This window comes from Lathamus discolor, chromosome 16 (genome assembly GCF_037157495.1).
Source record: "Lathamus discolor isolate bLatDis1 chromosome 16, bLatDis1.hap1, whole genome shotgun sequence".
NCBI classification, from domain to species: domain Eukaryota; kingdom Metazoa; phylum Chordata; class Aves; order Psittaciformes; family Psittacidae; genus Lathamus; species Lathamus discolor.
In genome coordinates, this window is record NC_088899.1 from 5,689,485 (window position 1) to 5,701,854 (window position 12,370).

At 55.1% G+C, this 12,370-nt stretch overlaps 1 protein-coding gene across 1 annotated transcript in view; it reads left to right on the top strand.

The window, feature by feature from the left end:
- Positions 1 to 993: 993 nt before the first annotated feature.
- The window catches only part of LOC136022713 (tyrosine-protein phosphatase non-receptor type 11-like), a 40,546-nt gene continuing 29,169 nt past the window's right edge, over positions 994 to 12,370 (top strand). The window contains exon 1 of the mRNA XM_065696374.1: positions 994 to 1,108. Within this exon, the coding sequence (XP_065552446.1) occupies positions 1,095 to 1,108 (14 nt within the window). The 5' untranslated portion in view covers positions 994 to 1,094. The remainder of the gene's footprint in view (positions 1,109 to 12,370) is intronic.

The window sequence follows — 12,370 nt, forward strand, 5'->3', positions numbered from 1 at the left end:
CCGGCTCCATCACGTGCCCTGAGCTGGGGGTATCCAGGGATAAGAGCAAACGTGGCTTAGCCCCACCAGGCTCAGGAGCTCAGTGTCTGCTGGCTGCTCCATTCTCTTGGCAGCATGGCCCTCCAGGCCTTGTGAACGCAGCACTAAAAGCCAACACCAAGCTGGAAGGGGCCTCAAGGATCATTAGGTCCAACCTTGGGTTAGATGTCCCAGCACCCTGTCCAGCCCAGTTTTAACAGTGCCCACTGCTGGGGAGCCATCACTTCCCTGGGGAGGTGATTCCAGTGGTTGTTCTCATTGGGAAACGTTTTCCTCTTGTGTCTGGAACCTCCCCAGCAGTAACTTGTGCCTATCAGGCCTTGCCTTTTCCATGTCCTTGTAAAAAGGGAGTCTCGTGTGGCCACGCTTTAAACACTGGAACATGGAGACAAGGTCTCCCCTGAGACTTCTTTTCTCCAGGCTGAACAGACAACAGCTCCCTCAGCCTGGAGAATCATCACAGCATCCCAGGCTGGTTTGGGTTGAAGGGACCTGAAAGCTCATCCAGTTCCTGCCACGGGCAGCCCTTCCACTGGAGCAGCTTGCTCCAAGCCCCTGTGTCCAACCTGGCCTTGAGCACTGCCAGGGATGGGGCAGCCACAGCTTCTCTGGGCACCCTGTGCCAGCGCCTCAGCACCCTCACAGGGAAGAGCTTCTGCCTAAGAGCTCAGCTCAGTCTCCCCTCGGGCAGGTTCAAGCCATTCCCCTTGGCCTGTCCCTACGGGCCCTTGTCCCAAGCCCCTCTCCCCGTTTCCTGCCCCCTCCAACAGTTCGAGAGCGTTTGGGTGCCGAGCGCCGCCTGAAGTCACCGCCGGCATCGACCCCGCACGCTGCGAGCCCGGGGTGCGAAGAGGAAGGGACCCGGCCCCCCGGAGGGCAGCGGGGCCGCGCCCGGGTCCCGACGGGGCGGAGCGGAGCGGAGCGGAGCGGAGCGGAGGGCGGGGATTCCCCCGCGTCACTGGGAGGGGTTTCCCCGGCGGCCGGGGCCCAGCGCCCCGCGGGGTGCGGTGCTGCGGGCAGTCGGTGCGGGGCCGGGACCGGAGCTCCGCGGAGCCATGACCTCCCGCAGGTAAGGGCTGAGCGCCGGGCCGAGCCCTCGGCCGCCGGGTACCGCTTCCTCCGGTGCCGGCTGCGGCTCCGACCTGCCCCCGTGGGACCAGCGGGTGCGGGGCTCGGTGACCCAGCGGCTTCGGATGCAGCTGAGCCCTTGCCCACGGGTCCCTGCCGGTGCCGGTCCCGTTCACACCGGCAGCCTGCTTGGTGCTGCCTGAAAGCATCTGGTCTTAGGGTCACAGATGGGTTTGGGTTGGAAGGGACCCTGCCACGGGCAGGGACCCCTTCTACTAGAGCAGCTTGCTCCAAGCCCCATCCAGCCTGGCCTTGAGCACTGCCAGGGATGGGGCAGCTGCAGCTTCTCTGGGCTTCTCTTTGTAGTTAAAGATGCAAAGAGGGGACGTCAAAACAGGACCGAGCTTTAAAACTTGCTTGAAATGCGTTTTGTGGGCTGTGAGCTGATAAAAGGACGCTTCAGCACATGCGGTGTGTTGTTGGTTACAAAGCTTGAGTCTCGATAGAGGCAGGAGCATGTGTGACTTAGGGACATAGAATGGTGAGGGCTGGAAAGGACATGGTCCCTCCTGGGTTCCTCCTCCTCTGTGATGGCTTCAAAAGGGGTAAATAGGTGGTGGATGAGCTCTTCCCATCCCTGTTTGCTCAGGATGCCAGACCCAATGCACAGCTCCCCGTGCCGTGCTCCTTCCTAAGAGCTGGTTTGGGGGTTCTGTGCTCTGTGTTTTGGTGCCTTAAGGTGACCTGGAAAGGCTTTTGTTGCTGTTGGGAGCCAAGTGTGTTCGGAAGAGCCGCAGGAGGGAGGTGGCTGGGAGCAGCCGTACAGCTGAGAACCGCTTCAGCAGGGGCACGGGATCGCTTACAGCACAGGGAGTGCTTGTTTGGTGTTGGTGCAGCACCCAACAGGGCAGGTCATGAGCGCGGTGCCCACAGCCACCTCCTCGACACGCTCCCTGTTCTCCTCGTGCCTATTCCTGCAATGCCGCAGTTGGTTGGTGGTGGTTTGGGTCTCTCTTTGCCCTCCGGCCCTGGCTGCGTGTCCCTGTGCGAGAGCTGGGCTGTGCTTTGTGGGTGTCCGGTTCGAAGCGTGCAGAAGAGGTTTAGGAAGAGGCAGCGGTGGTGCCTTGCGATTGCGAAACACTGATGGGCAATGGAGGAGGAAGCAGAAGGCTGGGATGTGGGGCCCATGGCTCTGGCGGTGCTCTCTGTGCCTGCAGGCAAGTCAATATTTGTCCGCACTGCCCATACCTTGCTAACTCCTCCCTGTTGGGCCTGCTAGAGACAGCCAAAGGGTTGCTGATTGCTCCCATCCTTTCCATCTGTGCACTGGGTTTGCTGCTCCTGGATCTCTAATGTTGCTCAGGTCTTTTTCCTCACGTTGAGGCAGGACTGGCTTGGCTCCAGCCTTTCTTCTCTTGCCTAGCTACGTGTAGGATGCTACCAGATCTATATGGCATCTTTCTCCTTTGCCTGCTCTCCCTCTGGCTCAAAGCATGTTCAGATGGATCTACTGAGACCATGACTTGTGCTGATGGGAGGTTCAAGGGATCCCTCACAAGGGATGGACTCTGCAAGGCCCCAAAATCCTGTTTCTTTTCCTAGAAAGGAGCTGCACGGTGCCTGCAGCGCTGGCTCGTGCATTGCCCTTTGCAGGGCAGGTTTGTTCGTTGCAGTTTCCTGGGATGCTGTGTTTGGGAGGAAGGGAAAGCGTGGAGGAAATGAGTAAATTCCAGCTTCCAGAGCCTGATTGTGCCTCCAGGTTCAGCAGGATTGAGTGCTGAGGGGGTATGGTCACAGTGGTCCCGCATCAAAGCGGGCTGGAGAGATGCTGCCCTGCATCCCTCCTGTCCAGGAGAGCGAAACACAAGGTAGCATCTTACAGCACTGAAAAGGTGAAACTGCCTTAGGAAGGGAACACGGAGACCAAGTTTCCAGCTTTCAGGACAATGAATAAGCAGGATAATGGTGAAATACTGTGGGGAGATGCTTCTGTAGCAGACCTGACAAAGAGCTGCTGAGCGATAGCCCCCAGACAGAGCTGAGCAGGTTTGTTTGACAACATTCCCCTTGCATTCAGCTGATCCCCTCTAACATCTCCTTCACTGCTCAGCTGAGCCACTTTGTCAGCGCTGATTTTATGGCACGTTGTGGGTGGTTCCCTTTGAAGTTGTGGAGCTGTTGTAATCACAAGCATAAGCAGGGCTGGAGCAGCCACCACTTCCCACCCCTGTGGCTGCTCCAGCGTCGCTTCCAAGTTGGGAATGCCCAAAGTCCTGCATGTGCTTTCTTCACGATGCTTGTGCAGGCTGCATTGTGTGCATCCAAGGCATCAAATACACCCGGTTGTACCCTTAAACCTTGCTCGATGTCCCACCTTGAGCATCAGCTGCAGTGACACCTTTCCCACTGCTTCCCAGTGGGAAAACACGCGCTTCCTGTGCTGAATCCCAGTGTAAATATTAACCTGGAGTGTTTGCAGTAGCTGCTTGCTTTGGCAGCTTGGGTGGCGGTGGGGAGGTGCTAATTTCTGGTCCAGGAAGCAAAACCAGGTCAGTGTTTTGGCATCTTGGATATTGCTCAAGGCCAGAGCTTCGGATTGGAACCAGGATGACTGTGGACCAAGCCTGTGGCTGCTGTGCCTCTGAAGCACAGACCCCAAGCTATGAGCTCCCAGCAGCAGCTTGATTCCCACCCGGGCCCTCTGCAGTGATTTGCTCATGGGATGAGAGCTTCCCAGCAAGGGAAGCCGGTGCCTTTTGCTTCCCACCTTTGCCATTGCTGCCCCTGAATCTCATCTGAGATGCTCCCTGCTTTTTCTCTCTGGTACCTGTATGAAGATGTCTTTGGGCACAGGCTGCGTTAGTAGCAGGATGGGGGATTCAGAGCTCAAATGCTTGCAAATGGACAAGTGGGGGGCTAAGAGATGGGAAATGCAGTGGAATGAGCTCCTGGTGCTGCTTTGTTAGGCTTTACTGTGATAAATGAGGATGAGGACATTAGCAGCTTAACTTACACTTCAATTCCAAGCCCCAGCCTACTGTTTAGTCCCAGATAGGGCTTGTTCCTTACTGCAGGTCATGGAATCCATAAATTCAGTGAGGGAATAAGAACAGTTAATGCCCTAGCTCAGAGAGGGAAATTGCCTTGCCTAAGGAGAGGCGTTCAGCTGAGGCCCTCAGTGATTTTCCAGCATCCTATGGCTTCCCAAGGCAGTGTGAGCCGCTCCCATTATAGTCCCGAGGCAACTGAATCACTCTCATCCCTGGAGCCCATTTCTGGGATGCAGCTGTATCTCTTTTGCGGGCTGCCAAGGAGAATTCCTCCCTGTCTGGGTAAGGGAAGCACACGGGAGGGAAGCCGGCCTTCCCGCTCCTCCAGAGCTATATCCAGGGCGAGTTTCCTTTGTGGCTGGGCGGTACCGGAGCTGCTTCCAGCAGGCTTCCAGTTCACTGGGTTTCTAGGAGATGATTCTCCTTGGAGGCACCTGATGGATGAATCGGGGCTTTGTGCTGCAGTGGAGCTGTGCCAGCGGAGCAGCAGTATCCAGATGGATGCTCCCAGGTATCCGGGTCTCGCTCAGCACGGAGCTGAGCAGCCTTCCGCATGCCGGATCCCAGTGCCCAGTGCATGAGCTGCATCCCCAGCAAAAGCTTTATTCCCCAGGGATGGCTCCCTTGGCTATGGCATGCGGTGGAGTCCCAGCAGAAGTGTGCCTGTAGCCATGCTGCTCCTTGGAAAAGGGAACGGAATCACCATGGGAAACCTGGCTTCTGTGTCATCCGGCTGGAGACGCTTCTGGGTATGCAAAAAGGTGGGCATTGGCATTTGCCTCTGCTTGCATGGAGCTGTTCCCATGTTCCCAAGGCTTTTCCAGGCTTTTCACATTGACCGCTCTATACTGGAGCTCTCATTGAGGCCACTCAAGGCAGTTAGAGGGAAAGTTTGTATTCTGTAATAGCGGCTTTGGCTTATTGCTTGGCTTTCACTAGCCAAAGTGTTCCGTTATCCCTGGTGCCCATCACCTTCGTCACTCCATGAGCAAACCAGGTCCCTCTTCAAAGGGTCCTGTGAGTGGAGAACCCAGAGCTGGGCGCTTTTCTTTCCCAACTGATCGCTGTTTTAGCGCCTACCATCTTTCATTACCTATCCCCAGAGCATCCTTGTGGTGTCTGCCCTCCCACCATTGCACTGCAGTGAGCCATTTGGGAATCAGGGCATCTAAAAACTTACTTCCCAAATGCTGGTATTTGGGTTTCCATCCTAAAATGATGAATAAAGCTAACACCTATTTCCAAGCTAAAACCAGGCCCATACCCTCTGGGGTGCGTGTTAAGGAGAAGCACTCCAAAGGCTTCACTTCTTCAAGCATTAATCCTTCTCCTGCAGTAGGAATGGGTTTATTCTGTTGCTTTTCCCTGCCTTGACCTAAAGCAGTGGCTTGGGCAGAGCTGCACTTGCTGCTTCGTGATGTGAGTGGTGGGGAGGGATGGAAAGCGGCTCCTGCAGTCCAATTGCATGGTCCAGGAAGTGTGCGTAGGATGGGGTCTAATCAGATGCTGGGGCCGGTCTGTTTGCAGGCTTCCTGCTTGGGTCTGAAGGGAAGGAGGAAATTCTTCACATTAAACCAAGCTGGAAATCAGGAACTGTGTGTTTCCTGTATATGCAGTGCTTGCTGCAAATAGCTCCTGCTGCTGCTTGTGTCAGTGATGGCCTCCAAAGAGCTCTGCCTGCTCGCCGTGATTGAGGGGGACACTTGGGGATGTGCGCTTCAGCATCTCCTGTAGCAGATGCTGTCACAGGCAGGTCCATGTGGGAAGGATGTTGCTGTGATCCAGCTGCAGTGAAAGCATCTCAGTTGTTCTGGTTTGGGTTGGAAGGGACCTTAAGGCTCCTCCAGTTCCAGCCCCCTGCCTTGTTCTTTGATGTGGCCTCATGGTTGTTAATGATGAGCATTCCCAGCCCTTCTGCTCTGTCTGTCCCCTCAAGCTGTGCTCTGGGGCATCCATGGACCCTGTCTATGAGACAAATGAGCTCTGTTCTGCCCCCATCACCAGGGGCAGTGAGCAGGTTCCCTAATAAGCTCCTTAAAGAGGGGGTCACCCAGTCCAGATGTGGCTGTGGGCGCGCATCTCATGCCATGGGCGCTGGCATGGGATATGCAGGGGAATCACAGCATTCCCTACAGTGCCCCTTGTGAGGGCTCAGGGCTGGGGAAGCCTCTCACAACAAGGAGTGATGCAGTTTATCTCGCTCCTTGCAGGGTTTTGGTGTCAAAAGCAGCGCTGGGGGAGGAGAAGGGGAGCTGAGCTGCAGCCCTCCTGATTGCGTTATCAGGTGAGGAGCCTGCCTGTGAGCAAGTATCTACTCGAGGTGTCCTGTGCTGGGGGTGATTCCAGCCGGTGCTCGCTGTGGCTGGTGTCCCTTGGCCTTCCCAAGGGAAGCATGAGCATGGATGTGATCGCTGACCTGGGGGAAAGGCACCTGCAATCTCAGTGGCCACCTCCATGTGGTCCCTTCTCATGCATGGAGATGGGGCTGCTGTGCAGGTTTATAGCATCTTCAGCAGCATCCCCCACTGCCGTGCTGGAGAAGGCTGAGCTCTCTGTTTCCCCCTATGGTCCAGGCAATCTGCATGCCTTGGTGTCTCTGTGGAGAAGGCATCTGTGCTGTTGATGCACAAGGGTCTTTTGTGCAACCCCATCCCTTCCTTTTTCCTCTCCATCAGAGCAAGAACCTTAGGGATAATAAGGTCTGGAAATCCCTCCCATTCCCAGTATACAGTCATTAGATTTATCTGGATGGTGCCATGATTTTTTGCTGTCTGCTCATCTCCTGTGGGTGCTACAAAAGAGATGATTTAATTTCCCACTTAAATTTCAGGCTCGGTCCAGGGTGGCACATCCTCGGGTCCCCCTTTCCCATCCCACATTGCAATTCCCATCTCCTCCTTCCTCACCTTCTGGGGGTGCAGTTTGCTTCTGTCAAGGCACGAGATACCAAGGGTTGAGCAGCTTGGGCTCTCTGGCTTGGCACGGAGATGGGTTGGAGGAGCACTGTGAGCACCAAAAGGGTGTTGAAAGGCAGCGGTTGGGTTCACGAAACAACCTGCCTTAAAAACACAAATGGGACACAAGCAGGGGGTTGGAATGTACAACTTCCCCCTTGGAATGTACAACTTCCCCCCCTTTTCCAGTGAGCTTTTGAAGTAGTTTTAGAGTGATTCCCATTGGAGAAGCTATGGGAAAGACCTGGTTGCAGTGACAGAGGTATAAGCAATTGGCACGATCACAAGCCCTTGTGCTGGGGCTCATTGCTAGATGCTACCTCCAGGGTAACCATGCGGTTACCCATAGGCCAGGACTCGGCTCCTCAGCCTGTCACATTGGGCACATGTGGCACAGGGATCCGGATGCTTGGCCAGGCTCAGGGTTGGGGTAATGGTGAATACCTGCCATGGGCAGAGAACCCATCCTTTGGGACGTGTTCTTTGGCCTTGGGGATGTCCGGAGGGTGGGAAGGTGACAAGGATTTCATTTCAGACCAACTAAAACCCCCTTTCACACCCATGAGCAGCATCCCTGCCATGTAAGGGAGCCACCAGGGCTATGTTTGTCCTTGGGCTGGGTTTTGGGGGTGGCTCTGTTGGTTGTTTGTTTGTTCCCCTTCTTCCTCCCACCCTCCTGAAGCATTTCCATCCGTCTCCTCTCGAAGAAGCGCGACGAGCCCTGCCACTGATTAAACTCTAAATATAACCATGGTATTTCTTCCCTTCTCCCATTCTTCGTGATGTATCTAGGTAAAAAATAGCCTTGGCGACTCTTCAAAGGGGACATGGGCCTGCTCTGGGCTATATTCTTGTCTTGTCACCCTGCCCGGGTCTGAAATAACCTCCCCCCGGTTTTATTTAGCTCCCCAGGTTAGATAATCCTGAAAGCGGAGAGTTTCGGGGTGCACGTGATGCTGCGGGCTCGGGATGCTCGTGTGGCAGGGGCAATGCACAAGGAATCTCCTCTCCTCCTCCTGGCCCTAGTGCCAAGTGGGAGGGAGCCCAAGGAAGCCGAGGTGCTGTACACCAGGCTCTGCTCTTGCCTTGCTTCCTCATTGCCTGATCGATTTCACTGTGGGACTTGGAGGGGAACCTGCGCAATGAGGAAGGACCCTGGGGGCTGGGTTTGGTTTTCCTCTGTGCCCAGGAGAATGGGTCAGGGTTTGTCTGCCCTTGGCACATCCTAATGAGGAGTTGTTCTGCTCCCGGCTGAGCGGAGCGCGTTTGTTTCCCCATAGACCAGCTCTGAATGCTTAAGCGTTATCCTTCCAGGATGGAGAGGCTGTGGCTGCCCCATCCCTGGCAGTGTTCAAGGCCAGGTTGGATGGGGCTTGGAGCAACCTGCGCCGGTGGAAGGTGTCCCTGCCCATCAGAAGACAAGCAGGCCGTGCATGGGAGCAGCACATGCTTCCTCTGTGCAGCTTTCAAAGCTTTCTAACCACCAGATGGAGCAAAGGAACTTACATCAACCCTTTGTGACACTGGGGTCAGGGGCTGCTGTGGGGCACTGAGGTGTCACCACCACCCTATGGGTCATTGCTGTGCCTGCACATTGGCTGGCATTGAGTTGAACTCCTCCTCTCCAGCCTTCCCTTGGCCAAGACAGCAGGCAGACAACGTGCATTGCAACCTTGTTCTTGCCCTTTGGTCATAACCTGCCCTAGGGGCTGCAGCTCCCACTCCCAGGCACATCCTTAGTGCTCATTCCAGCCTATGCAAGGGAAGGATGTGCTGCAGTAGCAATGCTCTGTGTTGAACCAACGCACTGCCTGCTGCCGTCTGCATCTCGGGCCAGTTTCAGTCCTGCTCCGGGGGTGTCAGTAGTTATTTCTGCTGTGGCTTTGAAGCAATGGAAACTTTCGGTGTTCTCATCTCAGTGGTCAAAGCAAGAGGAACTGGTGTACTCCAGCAAGTGCAGTTTAGTGAGGGGGCATGGCCCTAAAGAGTTTGACTGGGTTGGAGCTGCCTGGTTTTGGTGCTACTCATGACCTATGGAAGCAGAGGGATGCGGTGCATCTCCTCTAGTTGGTGGTTGGCAAAGCTGGACATAAGCCACAGAGCTCAGGGTCTTCAGGCTACCACAAACGGGCTGGAATTCCCCATAGTTGTGTTTTTCAGGTGAAAGCAGCCAGCTGTGATGCTGGGACAAGCAGAAGCTCTTTGCATACGGTCCCTCGTGCGTGATGAGCCTCCCACGAGCGGTCAGCAGGCACTGCCACATCCAGCCCTTGTCATTTGTGCCTGGGTGTTTGGGTAGTGACTCCGATGTAAAGGCACACGGCTATTTCTGCTCACTCCCTGGCTGCAAGAAGGGGACACTGAACAGGTTCCTGCACGAAGGGATGGATGGAAGTGCCCAGGGAAGCTGCCCCATCCCTGGCAGTGCTCAAGGCCAGGTTGGACACAGGGGCTTGGAGCAAGCTGCTCCAGTGGAAGGGGTCCCTGCCCATGGCAGGGGTTGGGGCTGGGTTATCCTTAAGGTCCCTTCAATCCAACCCATTTTATGAAGATGCAGGCTTTCAACACACAGGCTTTGCTATTCCGTACACCATTCACAAAGGAAGGCAATGAGAGCCTGGTCTGTGTCTACGGGACTGACACAGTTTAGACACAACTGAACTCAATGAGATTGCTTCTAGTGCAGATCTCCAAGGCCGCAGTGACAGCAGAGCTCTGTGGGCCATGTATCTGAAGACATGAGGCCATATGTGCTGTGACAAGACAGGGTATAACCGACTTCTTCCCCCCCCTTTCTGCTGTATCATTGCAGCTGTTATCGCTGGCATCTCCAGTGTCTGACCATCGGTGGTAGTGCTGTCGGCCTGCATGAGCAGAGGGAAAATGAGTATCCCATAGGAAACTGGTACTTTAAAGCCCAGGGAAGTGCTGGCAGTAAACAAAGGAAAGCCCTGTTTTGGTTGTGAAATCCCTGATGCCCTTGATTGCCAGATGCTGGTTCAGCTCTGCCGGGACGGATCACGGCTTGTTTTCCAGGGTTGCTTTCAGCCTTGGAATGATGACACACACACACAGATAGGATGCGGTTATATTCCTTGGATACTTTGCTGAGTGTCTTCGGAAGAGTTTGCCTGGTGGCTGTGAGGGTGATGACAGTAGAAAACCTGTGTTGCACTCAGGGGCAGCTTGGCACTGCTGGGGGGCTCCATCAGCAGGAATTACACCCCTGAGTTGCTCCGAGTCTCCCTTTGGAGCTGTCAGCTTTTCCTGCTTGGAAAGTGAGCATCCTTCTTGAGAGCAAGGGCGTCTCTGCCCCCTTTAGCAGGATGAGGCGCCCAGCTCCTGGGAACAGCCCCTAAAAGCACACAGGGCTCTGTGCTGCTCCCCTCTCCATCAATTCCCAGTCCTTCCCGGCGTTCCCGAGCTCCCTGCAGTGAGCCCAGGCTTTGCTCTGTGGTTGAGCCTGTTGCTGATCTCTAATCTCCTCTGTGCCTCAGCTGCTCTGTTGGCACATTAAAGGCTAGCCGCAAAGCAGCCGTAATTGTACTAAGTGTCTGTGGGATAATGGACTAAATACTCGGGATTGCAGAGGCAGCCGCATTCCCAGCTATTTAATACCTTGATTGATGGACGGCGAGTTGTTTGCCAGACCACAGGAGGACAGCCTTCCGAGCTCTTGTTTCCATCAAGCTGATGATGCAAGGATGTGAAAGAACGAGGCAGGAGTGAGCTATTTGGCCAGTCATGCGGTGGCAGGGATGCAGTGATCAGGGCCGGGTGCTGTGGTCTTAGGGTCATGGAATGGTTTGGGTTGGGAGGGAGCTTAAAGCTCATCCAGTCCCAACCCCCTGCCATGGGCAGGGACACCTTCCACTGGAGCAGCTTGCTCCAGCACTGCCAGAAGCATTCTTCCTGCCTTGCTTGCAAAGCCAAGATAGGGAGATCAATGGTGGGTTTGGGCTCTATTTGCAGTAGTGGAGTTGTCCTCTGTCACCACAGCTTTCGGCTTCTTTCAGGCCTGAGAACCCAAGTGCTTCCTGCCCAGGGGTGGCCTGACGCAAGGTCTGTGTGCCTGAGAGCTTGTCTGTGTTCTCCAGCTATATCATCCCATGTAATAAAAGGGGTTCTCTCTCCCGGTAACTTTGCTATCAGTGTATGTTAAACCCTGAATCTGGACAGGCTGAGGTGCTTGGGCTGTTCAACTGCAGGCGCCTGCATTGAGTGACAGTGTCCCTGTCTAGCAAGGGGAGAGAGCTGGGTTCTGTTCTGCATCACCCTCAGGAAGTGACTATTTCTCTCCCTGCCTGCAGAAGGGGACTGGACTCTGACTTGGGTGCTATATAGCGATGTGGTCTGTATGCTCCTTTCGACTGTCCAGAAAGAGGGATCAAAAGGGCTGTGTAGACATGCTTCTCCTTGAGGCACAGTTGGCTTTGGGGCTCACCAGTGCGTGCTGTTTCACACGCAGAGCAGAGCGTGTTTCCCCAAAGAGCTCATAGCACACAGAGATAAGGTGCACGTGTGAAGGGGTATGAACGCTGCCTTGGAGGGCAGAGGAACCGAGTCGAAGCCAAAGGGGCTGCTTTTAAAGCTGAAATTGGGAACCCCCAAAAGCAACGGGGATGCAGAGATGTTTTGGAGCCTACCCCAAAACACCCCATGATGGTCCTGTGCCCAAGAGGCGCAGAACACGGACCTGTGAGCTGATGCTCTCTACCCATAGCTGCGCTGATGGCTGTTCCATTGCAGGCCTGGAGCACGACCCTCTCTTGCTGCTTTGCACAAGAGGAAGGAGGAGGAAGCTTGCGTAGGAAGCGCTATTCAGAACCAGGAGCCCCATGGAATACCTCACTTTGCCCGTTAGCCCTTCGTTTTCCTTTCTCTTTAGCCTTGCTGCCCATGGGCTGGCAGACGGATGTCGTCATGTACCATGCGCGTGTGGTGGTGGTGGTGGTGGTGGTGGTGGTGGTTACCCTCCCCGGTCCCCTTCTCAACACTCAGCTCACAGCTGCTGGCTTCACACTGATAACAGAACGAGAGGACTTCCTCTTCGTCTCTCCACCCCTGCTCCCTTCCACGTTAAGCTGCTTTGGGGTAAATAACCCAAAGCTGTCACTTCTTCGCTTGAAACTTCCCAGGCTCCACCACCTTGGCCAATCCTCCTGACGGCTGCTGCAGGCTGGAACGTTGCTGTCGAGCAGCAAACTGCCTTCGGCATCCTAGAGCGAGCTTTCCCCACCTCCCGTATCCTACGAGCCT